Genomic DNA, 27841 nt, shown 5'->3' on the forward strand with positions numbered 1-27841 from the left:
ACAAGGTATTTGCCTATTGCAGGCTACTTGGTGTCTTCTGATGAATAGCTCTTAACCTGACTTACTGTCCTGTGGGTCAAAACATACATCAGTAGTCTTGTTGCAGAGACATCCCCCCAAAAGCCCAATAAATTTGGGCTTTTGGGGGCAGAGCTAGGCCGTTTTGTGCTTCATACGGTGTGAGACGAGGAAAGACCGGTGTACTTACTGTGTCTCAAACTGTTGGCAACGGACAGCATGAAGCCAAATTAAGGCGTCACTTAAAGACATTACACCCTAATCACCCGGATAAGCCGCTTGCGGTTTTTTTAAACGAAAACATGTCCAATATTGCCAACAATCATCCCGCTTTGTGACTGCTACTTCAGTAAACCAGTGAGCGTTGTTGGCATCATAAGGTACCAAATTGCTGAGTGCAAAACCCCTCACACCATAGCAGAGGAGCTGATACTGCCGGAGTTGAAGAGAAATCCATTTTCTTCACGTTGACCAAAAACTGCACCTACAGTGTAGTGTTTAGCTAGATGCTAGAAGCTAAGGGCATGGCATCACATGCCATGATATGACACGTGGCATATGCCACCTGCCCGACGGGTATTCAACTATGTATGCCAGGCAAATGAGTGTTGGAAAGTCCATTGGCATGTACCCCCAACAATCAATTCCTCTTGGACCCTCGTGGCCTCGTTGGCGCAGTAGGCAGCGTGTCAGTCTCATAATCTGAAGGTCGTGAGTTCGACCCTCACACGGGGCATGGGTTTTGTGCTAGGCCTTCCCTCAGACCATAAGAGTGTAGTGTAGCCTGGTACTGTTGGCTTTAACAACCTGTACAGGATTATACCTCAGCTGCTCCCTGGACCTCCATTTGTGTTGGAACCTTCAAAACAACTATTGGCGACATTGAAACTAGTTGTAATCTCCTGAATGGCTGTTTGACCAGGCTCCATCCTCTTTTCTATTTCACATTGACCAAAAACGGCATCTATAGTGTAGTGTTTAGTTACACGCTAAAAGCTTTCGCAATAGTTAAACAACCTACTTTCAGTTATAATGTGATGTTTAGCTAGATGCTAGAAGCTCCTGTCATAGCTTCACAACCACAGAAAATGGAAAGCAGGACACAGATTTCTTGCAACTTGCTCAGAGTTGAAGCGAAATCCATTTTCTTCACATCGACCAAAAACTGCACCTATAGTCTAGTGTTTAACTAGATGCTAGAAGCTAAGGGCATGGCATCACATGCCATGACATGGCACATGGCATATGCCACCTGCCCGACGGGTATTCAACTACGTATGCAAGGCAAAAGAGAGTCTTGGAAAGTCCATGTACCCCCAACAATCAAGGCCTCTTGGACCCTCGTGGCCTCGTTGGCGCAGTAGGCAGCGCGTCAGTCTCATAATCTGAAGGTTGTGAGTTCGACCCTCACACGGGGCATGAGTTTTGTGCTAGGCCTTCCCTCAGACCATAAAAAGAGGAGTGTAGGGTAGCCTGGTACTGTTGGCTTAAACAACTTGTACAGGATTATACCTCAACTGCTCTCTGGACCTCCATTTGTGTTGGAACCTTCAAAACACCTGTTGGCGACATTGAAGTTAGTTGTAATCTCCTGAATGGCTGTTTGACCAGGCTCCATCCTCTTTTCTATTTCTCATTGACCAAAAACGGCATCTATAGTGTAGTGTTTAGTTAGACACTAAAAGCTCTTGGAATAGTTAAACAACCTACTTTCAGTTATGGTGTGATGTTTAGCTAGATGCTAGAAGCTCCTGGCATAGCTTCACAACCACAGAGAAAGGAAAGCAAGACACAGATTTCGCGCAACTTGCTCAGAGTTGAAGCGAAATCCATTTTCTTCACATCGACCAAAAACTGCACCTATAGTCTAGTGTTTAGCTAGATGCTAGAAGCTAAGGGCATGGCATCACATGCCATGACATGGCACATGGCATATGCCACCTTCCCGACGGGTATTCAACTACGTAGCCAGGCAAAGGAGAGTCTTGGAAAGTCCATGTACCCCCAACAATCAATGTCTCTTTGACCTTCATGGCCTCGTTGGCGCAGTAGGCAGCGCGTCAGTCTCATAATCTGAAGGTCGTGAGTTCGACCCTCACACGGGGCATGAGTTTTGTGCTAGGCCTTCCCTCAGACCATAAAAAGAGGAGTGTAGGGTAGTCTGATACTGTTGGCTTAAACAACTTGTACAGGATTATACCTCAACTGCTCTCTGGACCTCCATTTGTGTTGGAACCTTCAAAACACCTGTTGGCGACATTGAAGCTAGTTGTAATCTCCTGAATGGCTGTTTGACCAGGCTCCATCCTCTTTTCTATTTCTCATTGACCAAAAACGGCACCTATAGTGTAGTGTTTAGTTAGACACTAAAAGCTCTTGGAATAGTTAAACAACCTACTTTCAGTTATGGTGTGATGTTTAGCTAGATGCTAGAAGCTCCTGGCATAGCTTCACAACCACAGAGAATGGAAAGCAGGACACAGATTTCGCGCAACTTGCTCAGAGTTGAAGCGAAATCCATTTTCTTCACATCGACCAAAAACTGCACCTATAGTCTAGTGTTTAGCTAGATGCTAGAAGCTAAGGGCATGGCATCACATGCCATGACATGGCACATGGCATATGCCACCTTCCCGACGGGTATTCAACTACGTAGCCAGGCAAAGGAGAGTCTTGGAAAGTCCATGTACCCCCAACAATCAAGGCCTTGTGGCCTCGTTGGCGCAGTAGGCAGCGCGTCAGTCTCATAATCTGAAGGTCGTGAGTTCGACCCTCACACGGGGCATGAGTTTTGTGCTAGGCCTTCCCTCAGACCATAAAAAGAGGAGTGTAGGTTAGCCTGGTACTGTTGGCTTAAACAACCTGTACAGGATTGTACCTCAGCTGCTCCCTGGACCTCCATTTGTGTTGGAACATTCAAAACACCTATTGGGGACATTGAAGCTAGTTGTAATCTCCTGAATGGCTGTTTGACCAGGCTCCATCCCCTTTTCTATTTCACATTGACCAAAAACGGCATCTATAGTGTAGTGTTTAGTTACACACTAAAAGCTCTCGGAATAGTTAAACAACCTACTTTCAGTTATAATGTGATGTTTAGCTAGATGCTAGAAGCTCCTGGCATAGCTTCACAACCACAGAGAATGGAAAGCAGGACACGGATTTCGCGCAACTTGCTGAGAGTTGAAGCGAAATCCATTTACTTCACATCGACCAAAAACTGCACCTATGGTCTAGTGTTTAGCTAGATGCTAGAAGCTAAGGGCATGGCATCACATGCCATGACATGGCACATGGCATATGCCACCTTCCCGACGGGTATTCAACTACGTATGCCAGGCAAAGGAGAGTCTTTGAAAGTCCATGTACCCCCAACAATCAATGCATCTTGGACCTTCATGGCCTCGTTGGCGCAGTAGGCAGCGCGTCAGTCTCATAATCTGAAGGTCGTGAGTTCGACCCTCACACGGGGCATGAGTTTTGTGCTAGGCCTTCCCTCAGACCATAAAAAGAGGAGTGTAGGGTAGCCTGGTACTGTTGGCTTAAACAACCTGTACAGGATTATACCTCAGCTGCTCCCTGGACCTCCATTTGTGTTGGAACATTCAAAACACCTATTGGGGACATTGAAGCTAGTTGTAATCTCCTGAATGGCTGTTTGACCAGGCTCCATCCCCTTTTCTATTTCACATTGACCAAAAACGGCATCTATAGTGTAGTGTTTAGTTACACGCTAAAAGCTCTCGGAATAGTTAAACAACCTACTTTCAGTTATAATGTGATGTTTAGCTAGATGCTAGAAGCTCCTGGCATAGCTTCACAACCACAGAAAATGGAAAGCAGGACACAGATTTCTTGCAACTTGCTCAGAGTTGAAGCGAAATCCATTTTCTTCACATCGACCAAAAACTGCACCTATAGTCTAGTGTTTAACTAGATGCTAGAAGCTAAGGGCATGGCATCACATGCCATGACATGGCACATGGCATATGCCACCTGCCCGACGGGTATTCAACTACGTATGCCAGGCAAAAGAGAGTCTTGGAAAGTCCATGTACCCCCAACAATCAAGGCCTCTTGGACCCTCGTGGCCTCGTTGGAGCAGTAGGCAGCGCGTCAGTCTCATAATCTGAAGGTCGTGAGTTCGACCCTCACACGGGGCATGAGTTTTTTGCTAGGCCTTTCCTCAGACCATAAAAAAAGGAGTGTAGGGTAGCCTGGTACTGTTGGCTTAAACAACCTGTACAGGATTATACCTCAGCTGCTCCCTGGACCTCCATTTGTGTTGGAACATTCAAAACACCTATTGGGGACATTGAAGCTAGTTGTAATCTCCTGAATGGCTGTTTGACCAGGCTCCATCCCCTTTTCTATTTCACATTGACCAAAAACGGCATCTATAGTGTAGTGTTTAGTTACACGCTAAAAGCTCTCGGAATAGTTAAACAACCTACTTTCAGTTATAATGTGATGTTTAGCTAGATGCTAGAAGCTCCTGGCATAGCTACACAACCACAGAGAATGGAAAGCAGGACACGGATTTCGCGCAACTTGCTGAGAGTTGAAGCGAAATCCATTTACTTCACATCGACCAAAAACTGCACCTATGGTCTAGTGTTTAGCTAGATGCTAGAAGCTAAGGGCATGGCATCACATGCCATGACATGGCACATGGCATATGCCACCTTCCCGACAGGTATTCAACTACGTATGCCAGGCAAAGGAGAGTCTTTGAAAGTCCATGTACCCCCAACAATCAATGCATCTTGGACCTTCATGGCCTCGTTGGCGCAGTAGGCAGCGCGTCAGTCTCATAATCTGAAGGTCGTGAGTTCGACCCTCACACGGGGCATGAGTTTTGTGCTAGGCCTTCCCTCAGACCATAAAAAGAGGAGTGTAGGGTAGCCTGGTACTGTTGGCTTAAACAACCTGTACAGGATTATACCTCAGCTGCTCCCTGGACCTCCATTTGTGTTGGAACATTCAAAACACCTATTGGGGACATTGAAGCTAGTTGTAATCTCCTGAATGGCTGTTTGACCAGGCTCCATCCCCTTTTCTATTTCACATTGACCAAAAACGGCATCTATAGTGTAGTGTTTAGTTACACGCTAAAAGCTCTCGGAATAGTTAAACAACCTACTTTCAGTTATAATGTGATGTTTAGCTAGATGCTAGAAGCTCCTGGCATAGCTTCACAACCACAGAAAATGGAAAGCAGGACACAGATTTCTTGCAACTTGCTCAGAGTTGAAGCGAAATCCATTTTCTTCACATCGACCAAAAACTGCACCTATAGTCTAGTGTTTAACTAGATGCTAGAAGCTAAGGGCATGGCATCACATGCCATGACATGGCACATGGCATATGCCACCTGCCCGACGGGTATTCAACTACGTATGCCAGGCAAAAGAGAGTCTTGGAAAGTCCATGTACCCCCAACAATCAAGGCCTCTTGGACCCTCGTGGCCTCGTTGGAGCAGTAGGCAGCGCGTCAGTCTCATAATCTGAAGGTCGTGAGTTCGACCCTCACACGGGGCATGAGTTTTTTGCTAGGCCTTTCCTCAGACCATAAAAAAAGGAGTGTAGGGTAGCCTGGTACTGTTGGCTTAAACAACCTGTACAGGATTATACCTCAGCTGCTCCCTGGACCTCCATTTGTGTTGGAACATTCAAAACACCTATTGGGGACATTGAAGCTAGTTGTAATCTCCTGAATGGCTGTTTGACCAGGCTCCATCCCCTTTTCTATTTCACATTGACCAAAAACGGCATCTATAGTGTAGTGTTTAGTTACACGCTAAAAGCTCTCGGAATAGTTAAACAACCTACTTTCAGTTATAATGTGATGTTTAGCTAGATGCTAGAAGCTCCTGGCATAGCTTCACAACCACAGAGAATGGAAAGCAGGACACAGATTTCTTGCAACTTGCTCAGAGTTGAAGCGAAATCCATTTTCTTCACATCGACCAAAAACTGCACCTATAGTCTAGTGTTTAACTAGATGCTAGAAGCTAAGGGCATGGCATCACATGCCATGACATGGCACATGGCATATGCCACCTGCCCGACGGGTATTCAACTACGTATGCCAGGCAAAAGAGAGTCTTGGAAAGTCCATGTACCCCCAACAATCAAGGCCTCTTGGACCCTCGTGGCCTCGTTGGCGCAGTAGGCAGCGCGTCAGTCTCATAATCTGAAGGTCGTGAGTTCGACCCTCACACGGGGCATGAGTTTTTTGCTAGGCCTTTCCTCAGACCATAAAAAAAGGAGTGTAGGGTAGCCTGGTACTGTTGGCTTAAACAACCTGTACAGGATTATACCTCAGCTGCTCCCTGGACCTCCATTTGTGTTGGAACATTCAAAACACCTATTGGGGACATTGAAGCTAGTTGTAATCTCCTGAATGGCTGTTTGACCAGGCTCCATCCCCTTTTCTATTTCACATTGACCAAAAACGGCATCTATAGTGTAGTGTTTAGTTACACGCTAAAAGCTCTCGGAATAGTTAAACAACCTACTTTCAGTTATAATGTGATGTTTAGCTAGATGCTAGAAGCTCCTGGCATAGCTTCACAACCACAGAGAATGGAAAGCAGGACACAGATTTCTTGCAACTTGCTCAGAGTTGAAGCGAAATCCATTTTCTTCACATCGACCAAAAACTGCACCTATAGTCTAGTGTTTAACTAGATGCTAGAAGCTAAGGGCATGGCATCACATGCCATGACATGGCACATGGCATATGCCACCTGCCCGACGGGTATTCAACTACGTATGCCAGGCAAAAGAGAGTCTTGGAAAGTCCATGTACCCCCAACAAACAAAGGCCTCTTGGACCCTCGTGGCCTCGTTGGCGCAGTAGGCAGCGCGTCAGTCTCATAATCTGAAGGTCGTGAGTTCGACCCTCACACGGGGCATGAGTTTTGTGCTATGCCTTCCCTCAGACCATAAAAAGAGGAGTGTAGGGTAGCCTGGTACTGTTGGCTTAAACAACCTGTACAGGATTATACCTCAGCTGCTCCCTGGACCTCCATTTGTGTTGGAACATTCAAAACACCTATTGGGGACATTGAAGCTAGTTGTAATCTCCTGAATGGCTGTTTGACCAGGCTCCATCCCCTTTTCTATTTCACATTGACCAAAAACGGCATCTATAGTGTAGTGTTTAGTTACACGCTAAAAGCTCTCGGAATAGTTAAACAACCTACTTTCAGTTATAATGTGATGTTTAGCTAGATGCTAGAAGCTCCTGGCATAGCTTCACAACCACAGAAAATGGAAAGCAGGACACAGATTTCTTGCAACTTGCTCAGAGTTGAAGCGAAATCCATTTTCTTCACATCGACCAAAAACTGCACCTATAGTCTAGTGTTTAACTAGATGCTAGAAGCTAAGGGCATGGCATCACATGCCATGACATGGCACATGGCATATGCCACCTGCCCGACGGGTATTCAACTACGTATGCCAGGCAAAAGAGAGTCTTGGAAAGTCCATGTACCCCCAACAATCAAGGCCTCTTGGACCCTCGTGGCCTCTTTGGCGCAGTAGGCAGCGCGTCAGTCTCATAATCTGAAGGTCGTGAGTTCGACCCTCACACGGGGCATGAGTTTTTTGCTAGGCCTTTCCTCAGACCATAAAAAAAGGAGTGTAGGGTAGCCTGGTACTGTTGGCTTAAACAACCTGTACAGGATTATACCTCAGCTGCTCCCTGGACCTCCATTTGTGTTGGAACATTCAAAACACCTATTGGGGACATTGAAGCTAGTTGTAATCTCCTGAATGGCTGTTTGACCAGGCTCCATCCCCTTTTCTATTTCACATTGACCAAAAACGGCATCTATAGTGTAGTGTTTAGTTACACGCTAAAAGCTCTCGGAATAGTTAAACAACCTACTTTCAGTTATAATGTGATGTTTAGCTAGATGCTAGAAGCTCCTGGCATAGCTTCACAACCACAGAGAATGGAAAGCAGGACACAGATTTCTTGCAACTTGCTCAGAGTTGAAGCGAAATCCATTTTCTTCACATCGACCAAAAACTGCACCTATAGTCTAGTGTTTAACTAGATGCTAGAAGCTAAGGGCATGGCATCACATGCCATGACATGGCACATGGCATATGCCACCTGCCCGACGGGTATTCAACTACGTATGCCAGGCAAAAGAGAGTCTTGGAAAGTCCATGTACCCCCAACAAACAAAGGCCTCTTGGACCCTCGTGGCCTCGTTGGCGCAGTAGGCAGTGCGTCAGTCTCATAATCTGAAGGTCGTGAGTTCGACCCTCACACGGGGCATGAGTTTTGTGCTATGCCTTCCCTCAGACCATAAAAAGAGGAGTGTAGGGTAGCCTGGTACTGTTGGCTTAAACAACCTGTACAGGATTATACCTCAGCTGCTCCCTGGACCTCCATTTGTGTTGGAACATTCAAAACACCTATTGGGGACATTGAAGCTAGTTGTAATCTCCTGAATGGCTGTTTGACCAGGCTCCATCCCCTTTTCTATTTCACATTGACCAAAAACGGCATCTATAGTGTAGTGTTTAGTTACACACTAAAAGCTCTCGGAATAGTTAAACAACCTACTTTCAGTTATAATGTGATGTTTAGCTAGATGCTAGAAGCTCCTGGCATAGCTTCACAACCACAGAGAATGGAAAGCAGGACACAGATTTCTTGCAACTTGCTCAGAGTTGAAGCGAAATCCATTTACTTCACATCGACCAAAAACTGCACCTATAGTCTAGTGTTTAACTAGATGCTAGAAGCTAAGGGCATGGCATCACATGCCATGACATGGCACATGGCATATGCCACCTGCCCGACGGGTATTCAACTACGTATGCCAGGCAAAAGAGAGTCTTGGAAAGTCCATGTACCCCCAACAATCAAGGCCTCTTGGACCCTCGTGGCCTTGTTGGCGCAGTAGGCAGCGCGTCAGTCTCATAATCTGAAGGTCGTGAGTTCGACCCTCACACGGGGCATGAGTTTTTTGCTAGGCCTTTCCTCAGACCATAAAAAAAGGAGTGTAGGGTAGCCTGGTACTGTTGGCTTAAACAACCTGTACAGGATTATACCTCAGCTGCTCCCTGGACCTCCATTTGTGTTGGAACATTCAAAACACCTATTGGGGACATTGAAGCTAGTTGTAATCTCCTGAATGGCTGTTTGACCAGGCTCCATCCCCTTTTCTATTTCACATTGACCAAAAACGGCATCTATAGTGTAGTGTTTAGTTACACGCTAAAAGCTCTCGGAATAGTTAAACAACCTACTTTCAGTTATAATGTGATGTTTAGCTAGATGCTAGAAGCTCCTGGCATAGCTTCACAACCACAGAGAATGGAAAGCAGGACACAGATTTCTTGCAACTTGCTCAGAGTTGAAGCGAAATCCATTTTCTTCACATCGACCAAAAACTGCACCTATAGTCTAGTGTTTAACTAGATGCTAGAAGCTAAGGGCATGGCATCACATGCCAGGACATGGCACATGGCATATGCCACCTGCCCGACGGGTATTCAACTACGTATGCCAGGCAAAAGAGAGTCTTGGAAAGGCCATGTACCCCCAACAAACAAAGGCCTCTTGGACCCTCGTGGCCTTGTTGGCGCAGTAGGCAGCGCGTCAGTCTCATAATCTGAAGGTCGTGAGTTCGACCCTCACACGGGGCATGAGTTTTGTGCTATGCCTTCCCTCAGACCATAAAAAGAGGAGTGTAGGGTAGCCTGGTACTGTTGGCTTAAACAACCTGTACAGGATTATACCTCAGCTGCTCCCTGGACCTCCATTTGTGTTGGAACATTCAAAACACCTATTGGGGACATTGAAGCTAGTTGTAATCTCCTGAATGGCTGTTTGACCAGGCTCCATCCCCTTTTCTATTTCACATTGACCAAAAACGGCATCTATAGTGTAGTGTTTAGTTACACGCTAAAAGCTCTCGGAATAGTTAAACAACCTACTTTCAGTTATAATGTGATGTTTAGCTAGATGCTAGAAGCTCCTGGCATAGCTTCACAACCACAGAGAATGGAAAGCAGGACACAGATTTCTTGCAACTTGCTCAGAGTTGAAGCGAAATCCATTTACTTCACATCGACCAAAAACTGCACCTATAGTCTAGTGTTTAGCTAGATGCTATAAGCTAAGGGCATGGCATCACATGCCATGACATGGCACATGGCATATGCCACCTTCCCGACGGGTATTCAACTACGTAGCCAGGCAAAAGAGAGTCTTGGAAAGTCCATGTACCCCCAACAAACAAAGGCCTCTTGGACCCTCGTGGCCTCGTTGGCGCAGTAGGCAGAGCGTCAGTCTCATAATCTGAAGGTCGTGAGTTCGACCCTCACACGGGGCATGAGTTTTGTGCTATGCCTTCCCTCAGACCATAAAAAGAGGAGTGTAGGGTAGCCTGGTACTGTTGGCTTAAACAACCTGTACAGGATTATACCTCAGCTGCTCCCTGGACCTCCATTTGTGTTGGAACATTCAAAACACCTATTGGGGACATTGAAGCTAGTTGTAATCTCCTGAATGGCTGTTTGACCAGGCTCCATCCCCTTTTCTATTTCACATTGACCAAAAACGGCATCTATAGTGTAGTGTTTAGTTACACGCTAAAAGCTCTCGGAATAGTTAAACAACCTACTTTCAGTTATAATGTGATGTTTAGCTAGATGCTAGAAGCTCCTGGCATAGCTTCACAACCACAGAGAATGGAAAGCAGGACACAGATTTCTTGCAACTTGCTCAGAGTTGAAGCGAAATCCATTTACTTCACATCGACCAAAAACTGCACCTATAGTCTAGTGTTTAGCTAGATGCTAGAAGCTAAGGGCATGGCATCACATGCCATGACATGGCACATGGCATATGCCACCTTCCCGACGGGTATTCAACTACGTAGCCAGGCAAAAGAGAGTCTTGGAAAGTCCATGTACCCCCAACAAACAAAGGCCCCTTGGACCCTCGTGGCCTCGTTGGCGCAGTAGGCAGCGCGTCAGTCTCATAATCTGAAGGTCGTGAGTTCGACTCTCACACGGGGCATGAGTTTTGTGCTATGCCTTCCCTCAGACCATAAAAAGAGGAGTGTAGGGTAGCCTGGTACTGTTGGCTTAAACAACCTGTACAGGATTATACCTCAGATGCTCCCTGGACCTCCATTTGTGTTGGAACATTCAAAACACCTATTGGGGACATTGAAGCTAGTTGTAATCTCCTGAATGGCTGTTTGACCAGGCTCCATCCCCTTTTCTATTTCACATTGACCAAAAACGGCATCTATAGTGTAGTGTTTAGTTACACGCTAAAAGCTCTCGGAATAGTTAAACAACCTACTTTCAGTTATGGTGTCCTCCCCTGTAATCAACAGCAGCTGGGGCAAGGGTTGGGATAAAATAAAGTAACTGAAACCATACTGCACCCTAGTGGAAAAGCAAATACCTGCACAACATAAGAAATGGCTCCTACAGTGGGCATCAACTACCAGCCCCCCACCGTAGTTCCTGGGGGAGACCTGGCCAAGGTGCAGAGGGCTGTGCATGCTAAGCAACACCACTGCTATTGCAGAGGCCTGGGCTCGGCTTGACCACAAGTTTGACCTGATGTACGCCAAGCGGGCCTTTGTTCACTGGTACGTGGGTGAGGGGATGGAGGAGGGAGAGTTCTCCGAGGCCCGGGAGGACATGGCAGCTCTGGAGAAGGATTATGAGGAGGTTGGAGTCGACTCTATTGAGGGTGAGGAGGAAGGAGAAGAATATTAAAAATTTAATGAAGGATGAAATGTGTTCTTAAAGGCATTCCTAAAAGAGATGTTTGTTTGGCAGATTGATTAAAACTTCCTGAAAATGTAAGTTTGGCTTTGTCGTGAATAAAAGTTCTGTCATGAAATGCCTGTCTTTGTATTTCTTCTAAACACAATTATTTATGTATATGTTTTTCCATAAAATGTAAAAATTATGAATGTTTCTAACAGAAATTTTAATCGTTTTTTTTTTCTTTGAGCAGAAATATCTACTGCTCTCTCATTAAGAGTAATGTGATTAAAGCTATACATATAAGCCTCTAATTACGAGAGCCATTTATTCTTGTATTATAGTAAGCATTATATTTGTAATTAAGTGTTAGTCCTTGTCATTCCTAGAGGAGCAATGCAGCATCAGGCAACAAGGCAGCAAATTCGAAACGACTGAGTTCTAAGGTTCAGCCACTAGAGGGAGCACATGCGCCAGAAATAACTGAGCTCCACAATCAACCAGCACCAAACATGTAATCACTCCTGATTCTCTTTCATTCAACTGAATATTTTTGCAGAAAAAATCAATCAGCAGTGGGCTCCTTTTTTAATAGGGAAATATTTTGGGTTTTTAAATACATACCCCATAAATAATTATTTGTGTCAGTCGATGTAAAGGAAATGTCATGGAATCCCTAATAGAATCACAATTTATACTTTTTTGTTAATCATCTATGGCACTTATCCTATTTTGAAGCACCCATTTCTTCATAGCAGCAATATTCATTCTTGTATAGCAGTGGATAGATTCAGTTTAGAGGATGGTGCTTTGTAGTGGACCATCCTTTTCAATTTGTACCATCAAATTTAAATTTGATTGACCATTATATTTCCTACAGAGTGAACTCACCGAAGGAGCTTTAAAGTCCTTTCCATTGTTTCAGTTGACTCCTGTCTTATAGTTCTCTTGACAATTGTAGGCGTCAATGAGGGACCGCCGTTTCATTTTAGCCAATGAAATGAGACCAATTCGACACCAGCCAATCAGATTGGAGCAGCAGCTCCCTCGCAGCTGAGCGCCTAGTATAAATAACCCAGCCTACTTCAAACATTTCACATTTTGCTTTCAGGACTCATTAACGTCATTATCTGGAAGCAAACTTATTGTTCTCACTTTCTTCCTCACACCAAGAGTTGAAAGTTATCAGTTTAAGGAACAATGGTAAGTGAGAAACGCTCATTTTGATTTATATAAACTGCTTTCGTCGGGTTGAGGGCGTTTATCATGTAGCGCTCCTTTTTTAAGTTTTAACAATGCTACCAAAGTAAGGCGTTTACATACAAGTTTAGCTATGTAGGTTTGTTTTTTAACATGTCGGGTCATATTTTAAACCGGTTTGAACTCGTGCACTAACCAAGTGTGTAAGGTTCATGTAGCTGCGGCAGGGAGCAAGGATCGACAGAACACCGGTGTCATGTTGATCCTTGCTCCCTGCCGAGAAATGCTACTTTGTGGTTCTGCGCATGCGCACAGGTGATACAGGTGTTTGGCTGATTTCTGCTGCTTTGCCAAAAAATGCTACATAATGGTTTCCACCTTTTGCAGAGCTACAATTCTACTGTTTTACTCCCTAAACCACTTCTTTTTCCCCAAGTGGTCCTTGTCTCTTGCCAGGCCGTCATTCTAAATGTTCTTAATGACCTGCCTGGTTAAATAAAGGCCAATGACTGAAGGAATATCAAATAGAGCGATAGAATTGTTTTTTTTCTCTTTATTGTATAATGTTCACAAAGTGTAATGCACTTCATGTCATGGGTAGTGTATTTTGAAGGATCAAATACTCAACATCCCATATCAATTTTACATTGATAATATGGGAGAAATGATTGTGACTGTTGTGTGCTGCTGACTGGCCTTCGGAAGGAGGGTCCCCCCTTATGAGCCTGGTCCTGCTCAAGGTTTCTTCCTCCTAAAGGGGAGTTTTTCTTGCCACTGTTTGGCTTAAGGTTTTTCTCCCACTAGGGGAGTTTTTACCTGCCATTGTTTATGTAATAATTGCTCGGGGGTTTATGTTCATGTTCTGGATCTCTGGAAAGCATCTAGAGACAACATCTGTTGTATTAGACGCTATATAAATAAAATTGAATTGGCGTGGCAATCAAACTTTGAAAATAGACTCTGCGCATGCACAGAACCACAAAGTAGCAGTTCTCGGCGGGTAACAAGGATCAGCAGAACACCGGCTAACTGCTAACTGTTCGACCCAAACTACTCTGCCACAGTTGTGGTTCGTGTTCAGCTCGGTGGGTGGGTTTTTTTTTTTTTTTGTTTTGTGTTAGCCACCGTTGTGTGGTTTGTTCCACCAGTGGTCCTCGCTGTAACGATGCCATTTGAGCCCCCTGTGCATGTTTTCTGCCCCTCCCCACAGCGTGAGTGTCTCTCCATCCACGTTGGTCAGGCTGGGGTCCAGATGGGAAATGCCTGCTGGGAGCTTTACTGTCTGGAACATGGAATCCAGCCGGATGGACGCACAGCCGGTGGCAAGAGCGCTGGTGCTGGAGGAGACGACTCCTTCAACACCTTCTTCAGTGAGACTGGAGCTGGAAAGCACGTTCCCAGAGCTGTGTTTGTGGACCTGGAGCCCACCGTCGTCGGTAATCACTAGTTATGGGTCAACATTTGGGAAATCATACTGAATATCTTGACTAGAACTGATTTGTCCCTGCCTCTTCAGATGAGGTGCGTACTGGGACTTACCGCCAGCTGTTCCACCCGGAGCAGATGATCACCGGCAAGGAGGATGCTGCCAACAACTACGCCCGTGGACACTACACCATTGGTAAAGAGATCATTGACCAGGTTATGGACAGGATTCGTAAACTGGTGGGTAAATTAATTCAGTGGTAATCAAAATATGAAATGATGTAACTGTATTTCATGGCTTCCATCTCTGGTTATGTTGGCAGGCGGACCAGTGCACCGGCCTGCAGGGCTTCCTGGTGTTCCACAGCTTCGGGGGAGGAACCGGCTCTGGTTTCACCTCCCTGCTGATGGAGCGTCTGTCCGTGGACTACGGCAAGAAGTCCAAGCTGGAGTTCTCCATCTACCCGGCCCCCCAGGTGTCCACTGCTGTGGTGGAGCCGTACAACTCCATCCTGACCACCCACACCACCCTGGAGCACTCCGACTGTGCCTTCATGGTGGACAACGAGGCCATCTACGACATCTGCCGCAGGAACCTGGACATCGAGCGTCCCTCCTACACCAACCTGAACAGGCTGATCAGTCAGATCGTGTCCTCCGTCACTGCTTCTCTTCGCTTCGACGGCGCCCTCAACGTGGATCTGACAGAGTTCCAGACCAACCTAGTGCCGTATCCCCGGATCCACTTCCCTCTGGCCACCTACGCCCCCGTCATCTCTGCTGAGAAGGCTTACCACGAGCAGCTCTCGGTGGCCGACATCACCAACGCCTGCTTCGAGCCGGCCAATCAGCTGGTGAAGTGCGACCCTCGCCACGGCAAGTACATGGCCTGCTGCCTGCTGTACCGCGGGGACGTGGTGCCCAAAGACGTCAACGCTGCCATCGCCACCATCAAAACCAAGCGCAGCATCCAGTTCGTGGACTGGTGCCCCACTGGTTTCAAGGTGGGCATCAACTACCAGCCCCCCACCGTGGTTCCCGGGGGAGACCTGGCCAAGGTGCAGAGGGCCATGTGCATGCTGAGCAACACCACTGCTATTGCAGAGGCCTGGGCTCGGCTCGACCACAAGTTTGACCTCATGTACGCCAAGCGGGCCTTTGTTCACTGGTACGTGGGGGAGGGGATGGAGGAGGGGGAGTTCTCCGAGGCCCGGGAGGACATGGCAGCGCTGGAAAAGGATTATGAGGAGGTTGGAACTGATAGCGTGGGTGAGGAGGAGGATTATGGAGAAGAGTATTGAGCATGCATTCCCTGTATAGGTGACTTTTTTGTTGTTGAATTTCATAATAAAGTGTTTATTGGCTTAAATACTGCTTGTTTTTTACTCTACTATATTTGTTGGAATTCACAAGCCTTTGCACATAAAATTAATTTTTCTTTGAGTTGCAACCAAAATGCTCAACAGCAGGTGTTTCACTTTAACCACAACTCACCTGTCTTGCATTTATACAGAAGTTTCCTTATCATGAAACACAACGGCTCTTACATTTTACAGTAACTTTTTTTTTTTTTTTTTTTTAAGATCCTGTACACTTAAAGCAGCACAACGTAACTTTGAGCTTTTCTGAGTTTGGCGGCATCTTTTGGACAAAAGCGGTAGTGCTTTACCAGAAAGAACACTACGTTTCCCATGAGCACCAGCGCGTACTGCTGGAAAACTCCCGTCGCGTGCATTTGTTTTGAGAGAAGACGGGACGGACTTTCAAAACTACTTTTCTGTTTCACCAAGTGAACAGACGGAACGCAAAAAAAAAGATGTTAAACTCCTGCAAAGGAACTGGAATTTACTGGGATACCTTAAACAAGGAAGCCAGGGAGCGGTGTATATGGTGAAAATGATGATTAACCGTCTGGATCCATATGAAATCCCTACTAAAGAATGGAGCTCCTCGTCGGAGCGCCACTCTTTAGAAGGATTTACTGCCGCAGTTCTGCAGAACCACTGTCTTACTACCTTGTTTAGGAGTGTTTGGCAGCTGCTTTGGTAAATTGACTCGCCATGTGTTTCAATAAATTATTATAGTACAACATACAGTACATGTTTTGTATTTTTTTTTTTTTTGACTGCTATATTATGCTGAAGAGGCTCTGAGGCGTAAGCAAAATATTTGTTTTCCTCGTGAGATTATTTTTTTCCTCTGCAGCTACAAATGAAATATTTTTTCCTCAACAAAATTAATCGCACCGCAGAGAGCTGGCCAGCAACTGCGTTTAGCTGGAGTAGTGGGGAATAAAACCCGTTTGAATGATCCGACCCCGGTCTGTAAGTGTTTGTGGTTTAATAAACCCGTGTTTTGATCCGACGCCCGTCTGTTTGCGTGTTTGTTTACTGAGGAACGTTATGTTTGGTCGTTACAGCTGCGATCCAACCGAGCCGACGACTGTTACTCTTTTACTCTGTTGTATCAGATACTTGGTCTCCGTGGTTCTACCTCCAAGCAGGAAACCGGGGAAAGGTTAAACCATTAGCGATCTTTTCCCCACGTCTGTCGTGTGGAGCTGCTGCAGCTACAACACAGCAACGGGTTACCAGCTTCTGCTGAGCTGCGCTGCGCGCCCCGCCCATTTTCATCTCGACTACGAATCGGGAAGGAGGGGGAAGTGACGTATGCCGTAAAGCAGTCAAAGCCGTAAAAATTTGTAGTTTTTTAGTGTGGCAGGGTTCCTACCATGCTCCTCAAAGTTACATAGTGCCAGTGAAGGCCATGACAGAGGTGTCATTAAACCTGTTGGAAGTTGATGTACCATCACAATGACTCTGGAAATATTATATTAAGGTGGAAAAGTTACATAGTGCCGCTTTAAATACACGTTCTCTACATGTACTTATAACCATATCCATTTGTATGACTATATGAATTGGGAATATCTGCTTAAATGTGGTACTATGGGTTTTTTTTTTTATAAAAGATACACAAATGTGAGTCCTATAGCATTAAGGGGGCGGGGAAAAAATGATTTAAACAGTAATTCTAACATGGTGTTTATGACTAGTTACTGCCAGCAGCCCTGAGGTCGCAGGCCCCATCTCCCCCAATGCTGCACCACTGACCCAACCAGAAACTCGGGGCAGGTTCTGGAGACACAGAACATGATGAGGCTGCACTGCGCCCCCATCTACTGTTGCCAAGAGCAACTGACCCCGCGAATTCCCACCCCATGCAGCAACACTACCACTCCAGTCACCCATCTGCTGCCAGTCCGACGAAGGGGAAAACCAAAGGATGCGACCAATCCTTTGTAGCTGCTTCCGCCTATTTGTTCATAACCGTCTTTTTCTTGTTAATTTCCTCCTCAGAGGAGGTCCAGGGTCCTGATGGCCAGCCAGGATTTCAGCACAGGACTCTGTCGCAGTGGTAAGAGCTCCGGAGCTGATCCGTAGTCTGTACTTGCATTCGTCTTGTAGTGAAACATCTGGAGCCTGATGTCAGTCTGTCTTTGTCCAATTTCAGCCGTCGACAGAAGAGGTGGGAGAGGGCTGTGCTGGAGCAGGAACCGGCATCGTCCTGCTCCGGCTGTGGCCAAGGATCCCCTTCCTCCATCCAGAGGGCTGTCCCTGGTCCAGGGGGGGCAAGGGCAGCCCTTTGACTACAACTGGCCAGAGGAGCAGCCAGGACCCTCCTCCAGGGGTCTCCCACCTTCTCCTCCAACTCCAGGGGTTCTGCTGCCTCCTCCTTCACAGTCCATGTCCAGGACCACGGCCTACAGGAGGAGGAAGGCAGCTGAGGCTGCAGCCGCTGCTGCAGAAGCAGGACCAGGACCAACAGAAGCACCAACAGGAGCAAAGACCTGTAAACCTAGTAAGCAGTACATGTACTCCCAGTGCGGCCAGCCTAAAACAATGGGAACGAGCCACACTCGCATTGGGGGCACGTCTTACTGCGCTGCTGTTGGTGGAAGGAGTGGAAGGAGGACATGAAAAGAATTAGGTTTTGTATATAAATATATATCGTTATTTTATCATTTCTATATAGTTTGTTTTTATTTTGTATATAAATGTATATATTGGTTTATCATGTGTGTATTGTTTTTCTTTTTGTATGAATAAATGTGGCTTGTTTCTCTTCAACTTTGAAGCTTTGTCTCGTTCCTTATATACTGTAGTTTGATTATCCACTTGAAATGATTGTTAATCATAGGACTGGAACAGATAAGATCCCATTGAAAAAAAAAACCTCAGGTAATACATTTTCATTATAAGTAAAAACCAACAATAACTGTAGTAAGAAGCCAAAACACAAAGGTTAGGAAGGCGACAAAACCAAATGACCAGAATGACTCAGTGGAAGGTGGAGCTGGTTTATTTTTGTGGCTTCAAGTATCCAGAGAGGACAGATTCTTGGCAGGTACATCGTCTAGTTGTTCTCCAGGTCCACGTATCTGAAAGAAACACATTTAATATAAACCATATTATGGTTTTATCTAGAAAGCGTTTCCCCTCCTCTCCTTTGTTGTTGCAGTGAAATTATTTGTCTAGCAGATGGCAACATTTCCCCGAATCGGCCGCCTTCCCCGCTTCCACTCACAGAGAATAATGGCCAGGTACCTCAGCTCAGTGGCCTGACTGTAACAGGGTGGTGGAGGCGTCTTCCTGAGATTCTGTACTCAAATGCTGTGCACTGTGACGGGAAAAACGTGTCCAGGTTCACAGTGGTGGGTCGTTTGTACAAGCACATCCGGGAGTGTCTGATAACAGAGTGATGAGTGAGACCACTATCCAGCTCCCCGAAGTAAACGCTGCCACACTTAGACCCCGTCCACACGTAGCCGGATATCTGCGGATATCTGCTAAACCGGAGATATTTTCCTACGTTTTGACCTGTCATCCACACGAAAACGCAAATAAACGAAGGTTTAAAAAATCTCCGGGCAAAGTGAAGATTTTTGAAAACTCAGTTTATGTAGATGCGTGTAGACACACACAACCGGAGTTTTGCGTTTTCGAACGTCACATTATGCGCAAAAACAACAACAAATCTGCTCTGACGTGCGCCTTTTGTTTACTACAGAACTTCAGGTGATCCAGCATCTGTTCTCCAAGCTATTTATTAAATAAATGGTCTCTGGTCTTGACCACCACTTACTGCGTTACACCGACACAGAGGCTACGCGGCGACGCGCACCGTACGGTGTAGGGCCCGCGGAGCCCCCGCGGAGCCCCCGCGGAGCTGCCGCGGAAGAGCCGCGGATGATCTACAGGTTTGGAATGCTTATGAATGTGGTCGAAAACGCAGATCTTCGGTTATGTGTGGAAGGTTTTTTTTTTTAAAACGATGTAATGTGGATGCAAATTTTTTTATAAACGGAGGGGGGAAATATTCGGTTTTAAAAATACCCGGCTACGTGTGGACGGGGTCTTAGACAATGGTGAGGACCTCAGCATACTTCATATACAGTTCAGTACAGAAAGATTTGAACAATGACAGAATCTGTACAATTTTGCACCAAAACAATGGATTTACAATGAAAACAATCAAGTGTTATCTTTCACCTTTATTGCTGCTGAAAGCTTTACAGAGATTTCACTTTACCTCACATTTACCTGCATTTTCAAGGTAATTACAGCCTTGAAGAGAAAGTGCCAATCTTCTTATGCATTTTTATTTTATACAGGTACAGCAGGCGCAGCAGGGGACAGGAACAAAAAATTCTGTTCCAGGTAATCCCAGCTCCAGATTCACTCATGGCTGGCCAGAAAAACTACCTTCAGCGTTACAGACAGGCCGCTCCCTGTTTTCAGCCAGTTTACTTCCGCCTCATCAATTTATATTGCCACCAAATACTGCTGGGGAAGCAAAACTGAAAGGGAGGCCACAACCCCGATTGAGTCTGCTTTTTTTCATGCAGTTCCCGTGCTCGATCTCGGGACAGGACACAGATTTCGCGCAACCTGCTCGGACTTGAAGCGAAATCCATTTTCTTCGCATCGACCAAAAATTGCACCTATAATGTAGTGTTTATCTAGATGCTAGAAGCTAAGGGCATGGCATCACATGCCATGACATGGCACATGGCATATGTAGAGTGTGGGAAAGTCCATGTACCCCACAACCACAGTGAATGGAAAGCAGGACAAAGATTTCGCGCAACCTGCTCGGACTTGAAGCGAAATCCATTTTCTTCGCATCGACCAAAAATTGCACCTATAATGTAGTGTTTATCTAGATGCTAGAAGCTAAGGGCATGGCATCACATGCCATGACATGGCACATGGCATATGCCACCTGCCCAACGGGTATTCAAGTACGTATGCCGGGCAAAGTAGAGTGTGGGAAAGTCCATGTACCCCCAACAATCAGTGTCTCTCTGGCTTTCATGGCCTCGTTGGCGCAGTAGGCAGCGCGTCAGTCTCATAATCTGAAGGTCGTGAGTTCGAGCCTCACACGGGGCATGAGTTTTGTGCTAGGACTTCACGCAGACCATCAAAAGCGGAGTGTAGGGTAGCCTGGTACTGTTGGCTTAAAAAAACTGTACAGGATGATACCTCAGCTGCTGTCTGGACCTCCATTTGTATTAGAACCTTCAAAACACCTATTGGGCACATTGAAGCTAGTTGTAATCTCCTGAATGGCTGTTTGACCAAGCTCCATCCTCTTTTCTATTTCACAATGACCAAAAACGGCATCTATAGTGTAGTGTTTAGTTAGACGCTAAAAGCTCTCGGAATAGTTAAACAACCTACTTTCAGTTATAGTGTGATGTTTAGCTAGATGCTAGAAGCTCCTGGCATAGTTTCACAACCACAGTGAATGGAAAGCAGGACACAGATTTCGAGCAACCTGCTCGGAGTTGAAGCGAAATCCATTTTCTTCACATCGACCAAAAACTGCACCTATAGTGTAGTGTTTAGCTAGATGCTAGAAGCTAAGGGCATGGCATCACATGCCATGACATGGCATATGCCACCTGCCCAACGGGTATTCAAGTACGTATGCCGGGCAAAGGAGAGTGTTGGAAAGTCCATGTACCCCCAACAATCAGTGTCTCTTTGGCTTTCGTGGCCTCGTTGGCGCAGTAGGCAGCGCGTCAGTCTCATAATCTGAAGGTCGTGAGTTTGAGCCTCACACGGGGCATGAGTTTTGTGCTAGGACTTCACGCAGACCATCAAAAGTGGAGTGTAGGGTAGCCTGGTACTGTTGGCTTAAAAAAACTGTACAGGATGATACCTCAGCTGCTGTCTGGACCTCCATTTGTGTTGGAACCTTCAAAACACCTTTTGGGCACATTGAAGCTAGTTGTAATCTCCTGAATGGCTGTTTGACCAGGCTCCATCCTCTTTTCTATTTCACAATAACCAAAAACAGCATCTATAGTGTAGTGTTTAGTTAAACGCTAAAAGCTCTCGGAATAGTTAAACAACCTACTTTCAGTTATAGTGTGATGTTTAGCTAGATGCTAGAAGCTCCTGGCATAGCTTCCAAACCACAGTGAATGGAAAGCAGGACACAGATTTCGAGCAACCTGCTCGGAGTTGAAGCGAAATCCATTTTCTTCACATCAACCAAAAACTGCACCTATAGTGTAGTGTTTATCTAGATGCTAGAAGCTAAGGGCATGGCATCACATGCCATGACATGGCACATGGCATATGCCACCTGCCCAATGGGTATTCAAGTACGTATGCCGGGCAAAGGAGAGTGTGGGAAAGTCCATGTACCCCCAACAATCCGTGTCTCTCTGGCTTTCGTGGCCTCGTTGGCGCAGTAGGCAGTGCGTCAGTCTCATAATCTGAAGGTCGTGAGTTCGACCCTCACACGGGGCATGAGTTTTGTGCTAGGACTTCACGCAGACCTTCAAAAGCGGAGTGTAGGGTAGCCTGGTACTGTTGGCTTAAAGAAACTGTACAGGATGATACCTCAGCTGCTGTCTGGACCTCCATTTGTGTTGGAACCTTCAAAACACCTATTGGGCACATTGAAGCTAGTTGTAATCTCCTGAATGGCTGTTTGACCAGGCTCCATCCTCTTTTCTATTTTACAATGACCAGAAACGGCATCTATAGTGTAGTGTTCAGTTAGACGCTAAAAGCTCTCGGAATAGTTAAACAACTTACTTTCAGTTATAGTGTAATGTTTAGCTAGATGCTAGAAGCTCCTGGCATGGCTTCACAACCACAGTGAATGGAAAGCAGGACACAGATTTCGCGCAACCTGCTCGGACTTGAAGCGAAATCCATTTTCTTCGCATCGACCAAAAATTGCACCTATAGTGTAGTGTTTATCTAGATGCTAGAAGTTAAGGGCATGGCATCACATGCCATGACATGGCACATGGCATATGCCACCTGCCCAACGGGTATTCAAGTATGTATGCCGGGCAAAGGAGAGTGTTGGAAAGTCCATGTACCCCCAACAATCAGTGTCTCTCTGGCTTTCGTGGCCTCGTTGGCACAGTAGGCAGCGCGTCAGTCTCATAATCTGAAGGTCGTGAGTTCGACCCTCACACGGGGCATGAGTTTTGTGCTAGGACTTCACGCAGACCATCAAAAGTGGAGTGTAGGGTAGCCTGGTACTGTTGGCTTAAAAAAGCTGTACAGGATGATACCTCAGCTGTTCTCTGGACCTCCATTTGTGTTGCATCCTTCAAAACACCTGTTCGGGACATTGAAGCTAGTTGTAATCTCCTGAATGGCTGTTTGACCAGGCTCCAACCTCTTTTCTATTTTACAATGACCAGAAACGGCATCTATAGTGTAGTGTTCAGTTAGACGCTAAAAGCTCTCGGAATAGTTAAACAACTTACTTTCAGTTATAGTGTAATGTTTAGCTAGATGCTAGAAGCTCCTGGCATGGCTTCACAACCACAGTGAATGGAAAGCAGGACACAGATTTCGCGCAACCTGCTCGGACTTGAAGCGAAATCCATTTTCTTCGCATCGACCAAAGATTGCACCTATAGTTTAGAGTTTAGAGTTTATTAATTTAGCACAAAAAGATGCATAAAGCACTGCGCAAGGAGGGAACGAAGTTCTATAGCGAACTTGTACAAGGTTCTACCCCTGTCAAAAAAACAAAACAAAGGACAACAGACAGCATGCATGAGCTAAACAACAACAAAAGACAAAGATCAATAGCAACAGGAATTCAAGTACTTGAAACAACTAATAGTAAAAAACACAAAGAAAGAACAAAAAATGTGACAAAAGCAGTACAATGAGAAAGAATATATAATTAAAGGTCGATAAAATTAAAGGTCGAGTAGAGAAAGTAAATTAGGTTCCTGTGGAAAATAGTGTAGTGTTTATCTAGATGCTAGAAGCTAAGGGCATGGCATCACATGCCATGACATGGCACATGGCATATGCCACCTGCCCAACGGGTATTCAAGTACGTATGCCGGGCAAAGGAGAGTGTTGGAAAGTCCATGTACCCCCAACAATCAGTGTCTCTCTGGCTTTCGTGGCCTCGTTGGCGCAGTAGGCAGCGCGTCAGTCTCATAATCTGAAGGTCGTGAGTTCGAGCCTCACACGGGGCATGAGTTTTGTGCTAGGACTTCACGCAGACCATCAAAAGCGGAGTGTAGGGTAGCCTGGTACTGTTGTCTTAAAAAAACTGTACAGGATGATACCTCCATAGACATATATAAAGGCTAGATGACTCGTCCGCGCTGCTGCCAATGGAGAGCGACGTCGTCACACGGCGGCCATCTTGCCACAGGAGAGTTCGCTCACTTTAACATTGTGTTTAATGGAGCATGTACTGCTTAAACAACCTTAACTTGCTCAATTCTCAACAGATTTTCAAACAGTTTGGTTTGTCATGAACGTCAGAGATGTAGTTATGACACTGCATACTTGTGAATAATTATAAACATTGAAAAACGTACTTTTATATGAAAATAACCAGAAACAGATAGCCATGACATGGTTTTCACATTTAATCAATATTTCTATAGTATTCTTAGTAATATTTATAGTTACATTATAACATATATATATTATTACCATATATATATATATATATATATATATATATATATATATATATATATATATATATATATACATATATATACATATTATTACCATATAACATGTATTCATATGACATAACACATTAATATATCATTACATTATGATGTATTTACGTCATGACATTACATATGTGTGTCTATGTGAAGGACAGAGTCATATTGATAAGTTCAGAAAAGTGTTTTTTATTGTTGTGTTTTGATGTATTTGATGTAAGCCCAGTGGATATTTAAAGCTTACAGAAGGCTGCATTTAACTGCTGCTATGTCATTCCTGCAGTATTTCTGCAGGTGTTTTGGTCAGTGCTATTATTTGTAATATATTATATTATTTGTAATCAGCACACATTATCTGTCCCCATATGATAAAATCCACCATCCCCCCTGATGTTTTTTTTTTTTTACAACTTGAGTACTGGTGGTCACCCTTGATAACTTGGGCAGGTAACGTTAACGTTAGTTAGTGGTGATACTATTATATTGATATTTATATTATTGTATATGCTGCATGATTAGGTAGTTTTTCGCAACGAAGAGATACAATTTCAACATGTCCAAGCATCCCGAATCATACCCACGTTAATGACGTCTATGATGAACCAATCCGTTTATAAATCCGTCAAGATTTCAGCAAGTTATGAGTATTTTTGTCTGTACAGACCACTCACCCTCCAACAGCAACAACTATAGTAAGTAAGTAAGTAAGTAAGTAAGTAAAATTTATTTATAGAGCGCTTTTTGTAGATACAATCACAAAGTGCTTTACATCAGGGATAAAATGCAGTAGAATATAAAACACACAATAGCACAACAACAGGTAACTTCACAGATGCCCAGGGAAACATCATCATCAGGGGAAAGCCTGTCTAAAGATATATGTTTATATATATAGCGCACGCATGCGCACGCATGCGCACCAGAGAGTCTCCTGTGGCAAGATGGCCGCGGGTGAACGACGCTGGAGACTCCGCCGTGAGTCATCTAGCCTTTATATATGTCTATGGATACCTCAGCTGCTGTCTGGACCTCCATTTGTGTTGGAACCTTCAAAACACCTATTGGGCACATTGAAGCTAGTTGTAATCTCCTGAATGGCTTTTTGACCAGGCTCCATCCTCTTTTCTATTTTACAATGACCAGAAACGGCATCTATAGTGTAGTGTTCAGTTAGACGCTAAAAGCTCTCGGAATAGTTAAACAACTTACTTTCAGTTATAGTGTAATGTTTAGCTAGATGCTAGAAGCTCCTGGCATGGCTTCACAACCACAGTGAATGGAAAGCAGGACACAGATTTCGCGCAACCTGCTCAGACTTGAAGCGAAATCCATTTTCTTCGCATCGACCAAAAATTGCACCTATAGTGTAGTGTTCATCTAGATGCTAGAAGCTAAGGGCATGGCATCACATGCCATGACATGGCAAATGGCATATGCCACCTGCCCAACGGGTATTCAAGTACGTATGCCAGGCAAAGGAGAGTGTTGGAAAGTCCATGTACCCCCAACAATCAGTGTCTCTCTGGCTTTCGTGGCCTCGTTGGCGCAGTAGGCAGCGCGTCAGTCTCATAATCTGAAGGTCGTGAGTCCGACCCTCACACGGGGCATGAGTTTTGTGCTAGGACTTCACGCAGACCATCAAAAGCGGAGTGTAGGGTAGCCTGGTACTGTTGGCTTAAAAAAACTGTACAGGATGATACCTCAGCTGCTGTCTGGACCTCCATTTGTGTTGGAACCTTCAAAACACCTATTGGGCACATTGAAGCTAGTTGTAATCTCCTGAATGGCTTTTTGACCAGGCTCCATCCTCTTTTCTATTTCACAATGACCAAAAACGGCATCTATAGTGTAGTGTTTAGTTAGACGCTAAAAGCTCTCGGAATAGTTAAACAACCTACTTTCAGTTATAGTGTGATGTTTACCTAGATGCTAGAAGCTCCTGGCATAGTTTCACAACCACAGTGAATGGAAAGCAGGACACAGATTTCGAGCAACCTGCTCGGAGATGAAGCGAAATCCATTTTCTTCACATCGACCAAAAACTGCACCTATAGTGTAGTGTTTAGCTAGATGCTAGAAGCTAAGGGCATGGCATCACATGCCATGACATGGCATATGCCACCTGCCCAACGGGTATTCAAGTACGTATGCCGGGCAAAGTAGAGTGTGGGAAAGTCCATGTAACCCCAACAATCAGTGTCTCTGTGGCTTTCGTGGCCTCGTTGGCGCAGTAGGCAGCGCGTCAGTCTCATAATCTGAAGGTCGTGAGTTCGAGCCTCACACGGGGCATGAGTTTTGTGCTAGGACTTCACGCAGACCATCAAAAGCGGAGTGTAGGGTAGCCTGGTACTGTTGGCTTAAAAAAACTGTACAGGATGATACCTCAGCTGCTGTCTGGACCTCCATTTGTGTTGGAACCTTCAAAACACCTATTGGGCACATTGAAGCTAGTTGTAATCTCCTGAATGGCTTTTTGACCAGGCTCCATCCTCTTTTCTATTTTACAATGACCAGAAACGGCATCTATAGTGTAGTGTTCAGTTAGACGCTAAAAGCTCTCGGAATAGTTAAACAACTTACTTTCAGTTATAGTGTAATGTTTAGCTAGATGCTAGAAGCTCCTGGCATGGCTTCACAACCACAGTGAATGGAAAGCAGGACACAGATTTCGCGCAACCTGCTCGGACTTGAAGCGAAATCCATTTTCTTCGCATCGACCAAAAATTGCACCTATAGTGTAGTGTTTATCTAGATGCTAGAAGTTAAGGGCATGGCATCACATGCCATGACATGGCACATGGCATATGCCACCTGCCCAACGGGTATTCAAGTACGTATGCCGGGCAAAGGAGAGTGTTTAAAGTCCATGTACCCCCAACAATCAGTGTCTCTCTGACTTTCGTGGCCTCGTTGGCGCAGTAGGCAGCGCGTCAGTCTCATAATCTGAAGGTCGTGAGTTCGACCCTCACACGGGGCATGAGTTTTGTGCTAGGACTTCACGCAGACCATCAAAAGTGGAGTGTAGGGTAGCCTGGTACTGTTGGCTTAAAAAAGCTGTACAGGATGATACCTCAGCTGTTCTCTGGACCTCCATTTGTGTTGCATCCTTCAAAACACCTGTTCGGGACATTGAAGCTAGTTGTAATCTCCTGAATGGCTGTTTGACCAGGCTCCATCCTCTTTTCTATTTTACAATGAGCAGAAACGGCATCTATATTGTAGTGTTCAGTTAGACGCTAAAAGCTCTCGGAATAGTTAAACAACTTACTTTCAGTTATAGTGTAATGTTTAGCTAGATGCTAGAAGCTCCTGGCATGGCTTCACAACCACAGTGAATGGAAAGCAGGACACAGATTTCGCGCAACCTGCTCGGACTTGAAGCGAAATCCATTTTCTTCGCATCGACCA

General features: G+C 45.2%; 1 protein-coding gene and 24 non-coding genes across 25 annotated transcripts; all 25 read left to right on the top strand.

The window, feature by feature from the left end:
• The first annotated feature begins 681 nt into the window (after nt 1–681).
• Nucleotides 682–754, top strand: trnam-cau (transfer RNA methionine (anticodon CAU)). Its single transcript has one exon. It is a non-coding gene; the product is annotated as a tRNA-Met (tRNA).
• Nucleotides 755–1364: 610 nt separating this feature from the next.
• On the top strand, nt 1365–1437 carry trnam-cau (transfer RNA methionine (anticodon CAU)). Its single transcript has one exon. It is a non-coding gene; the product is annotated as a tRNA-Met (tRNA).
• Nucleotides 1438–2052: 615 nt separating this feature from the next.
• Nucleotides 2053–2125, top strand: trnam-cau (transfer RNA methionine (anticodon CAU)). The gene has a single exon. It is a non-coding gene; the product is annotated as a tRNA-Met (tRNA).
• A 605-nt stretch (nt 2126–2730) lies between these two features.
• On the top strand, nt 2731–2803 carry trnam-cau (transfer RNA methionine (anticodon CAU)). Its single transcript has one exon. It is a non-coding gene; the product is annotated as a tRNA-Met (tRNA).
• Nucleotides 2804–3419: 616 nt separating this feature from the next.
• Nucleotides 3420–3492, top strand: trnam-cau (transfer RNA methionine (anticodon CAU)). Its single transcript has one exon. It is a non-coding gene; the product is annotated as a tRNA-Met (tRNA).
• Nucleotides 3493–4108: 616 nt separating this feature from the next.
• On the top strand, nt 4109–4181 carry trnam-cau (transfer RNA methionine (anticodon CAU)). Its single transcript has one exon. It is a non-coding gene; the product is annotated as a tRNA-Met (tRNA).
• A 616-nt stretch (nt 4182–4797) lies between these two features.
• trnam-cau (transfer RNA methionine (anticodon CAU)) lies at nt 4798–4870 on the top strand. Its single transcript has one exon. It is a non-coding gene; the product is annotated as a tRNA-Met (tRNA).
• A 616-nt stretch (nt 4871–5486) lies between these two features.
• trnam-cau (transfer RNA methionine (anticodon CAU)) lies at nt 5487–5559 on the top strand. The gene has a single exon. It is a non-coding gene; the product is annotated as a tRNA-Met (tRNA).
• A 616-nt stretch (nt 5560–6175) lies between these two features.
• Nucleotides 6176–6248, top strand: trnam-cau (transfer RNA methionine (anticodon CAU)). The gene has a single exon. It is a non-coding gene; the product is annotated as a tRNA-Met (tRNA).
• A 617-nt stretch (nt 6249–6865) lies between these two features.
• On the top strand, nt 6866–6938 carry trnam-cau (transfer RNA methionine (anticodon CAU)). The gene has a single exon. It is a non-coding gene; the product is annotated as a tRNA-Met (tRNA).
• A 616-nt stretch (nt 6939–7554) lies between these two features.
• trnam-cau (transfer RNA methionine (anticodon CAU)) lies at nt 7555–7627 on the top strand. The gene has a single exon. It is a non-coding gene; the product is annotated as a tRNA-Met (tRNA).
• A 617-nt stretch (nt 7628–8244) lies between these two features.
• Nucleotides 8245–8317, top strand: trnam-cau (transfer RNA methionine (anticodon CAU)). The gene has a single exon. It is a non-coding gene; the product is annotated as a tRNA-Met (tRNA).
• A 616-nt stretch (nt 8318–8933) lies between these two features.
• On the top strand, nt 8934–9006 carry trnam-cau (transfer RNA methionine (anticodon CAU)). Its single transcript has one exon. It is a non-coding gene; the product is annotated as a tRNA-Met (tRNA).
• A 617-nt stretch (nt 9007–9623) lies between these two features.
• trnam-cau (transfer RNA methionine (anticodon CAU)) lies at nt 9624–9696 on the top strand. The gene has a single exon. It is a non-coding gene; the product is annotated as a tRNA-Met (tRNA).
• Nucleotides 9697–10312: 616 nt separating this feature from the next.
• On the top strand, nt 10313–10385 carry trnam-cau (transfer RNA methionine (anticodon CAU)). Its single transcript has one exon. It is a non-coding gene; the product is annotated as a tRNA-Met (tRNA).
• A 616-nt stretch (nt 10386–11001) lies between these two features.
• trnam-cau (transfer RNA methionine (anticodon CAU)) lies at nt 11002–11074 on the top strand. The gene has a single exon. It is a non-coding gene; the product is annotated as a tRNA-Met (tRNA).
• A 3120-nt stretch (nt 11075–14194) lies between these two features.
• Nucleotides 14195–15707, top strand: LOC133462750 (tubulin alpha-1 chain-like). The gene is made up of 3 exons (XM_061744167.1): nt 14195–14417; nt 14498–14646; nt 14730–15707. Exons 1-3 carry the CDS (start codon nt 14234–14236, stop codon nt 15705–15707), a joined length of 1311 nt encoding a protein of 436 aa, XP_061600151.1. The 5' UTR covers nt 14195–14233.
• A 5078-nt stretch (nt 15708–20785) lies between these two features.
• trnam-cau (transfer RNA methionine (anticodon CAU)) lies at nt 20786–20858 on the top strand. Its single transcript has one exon. It is a non-coding gene; the product is annotated as a tRNA-Met (tRNA).
• A 609-nt stretch (nt 20859–21467) lies between these two features.
• Nucleotides 21468–21540, top strand: trnam-cau (transfer RNA methionine (anticodon CAU)). The gene has a single exon. It is a non-coding gene; the product is annotated as a tRNA-Met (tRNA).
• A 616-nt stretch (nt 21541–22156) lies between these two features.
• Nucleotides 22157–22229, top strand: trnam-cau (transfer RNA methionine (anticodon CAU)). The gene has a single exon. It is a non-coding gene; the product is annotated as a tRNA-Met (tRNA).
• A 616-nt stretch (nt 22230–22845) lies between these two features.
• trnam-cau (transfer RNA methionine (anticodon CAU)) lies at nt 22846–22918 on the top strand. The gene has a single exon. It is a non-coding gene; the product is annotated as a tRNA-Met (tRNA).
• A 950-nt stretch (nt 22919–23868) lies between these two features.
• Nucleotides 23869–23941, top strand: trnam-cau (transfer RNA methionine (anticodon CAU)). The gene has a single exon. It is a non-coding gene; the product is annotated as a tRNA-Met (tRNA).
• A 2026-nt stretch (nt 23942–25967) lies between these two features.
• Nucleotides 25968–26040, top strand: trnam-cau (transfer RNA methionine (anticodon CAU)). The gene has a single exon. It is a non-coding gene; the product is annotated as a tRNA-Met (tRNA).
• A 609-nt stretch (nt 26041–26649) lies between these two features.
• trnam-cau (transfer RNA methionine (anticodon CAU)) lies at nt 26650–26722 on the top strand. Its single transcript has one exon. It is a non-coding gene; the product is annotated as a tRNA-Met (tRNA).
• Nucleotides 26723–27337: 615 nt separating this feature from the next.
• Nucleotides 27338–27410, top strand: trnam-cau (transfer RNA methionine (anticodon CAU)). The gene has a single exon. It is a non-coding gene; the product is annotated as a tRNA-Met (tRNA).
• Nucleotides 27411–27841: the final 431 nt, after the last annotated feature.

This window comes from Cololabis saira, chromosome 16, assembly GCF_033807715.1.
Source record: "Cololabis saira isolate AMF1-May2022 chromosome 16, fColSai1.1, whole genome shotgun sequence".
NCBI classification, from domain to species: Eukaryota; Metazoa; Chordata; class Actinopteri; order Beloniformes; family Belonidae; genus Cololabis; species Cololabis saira.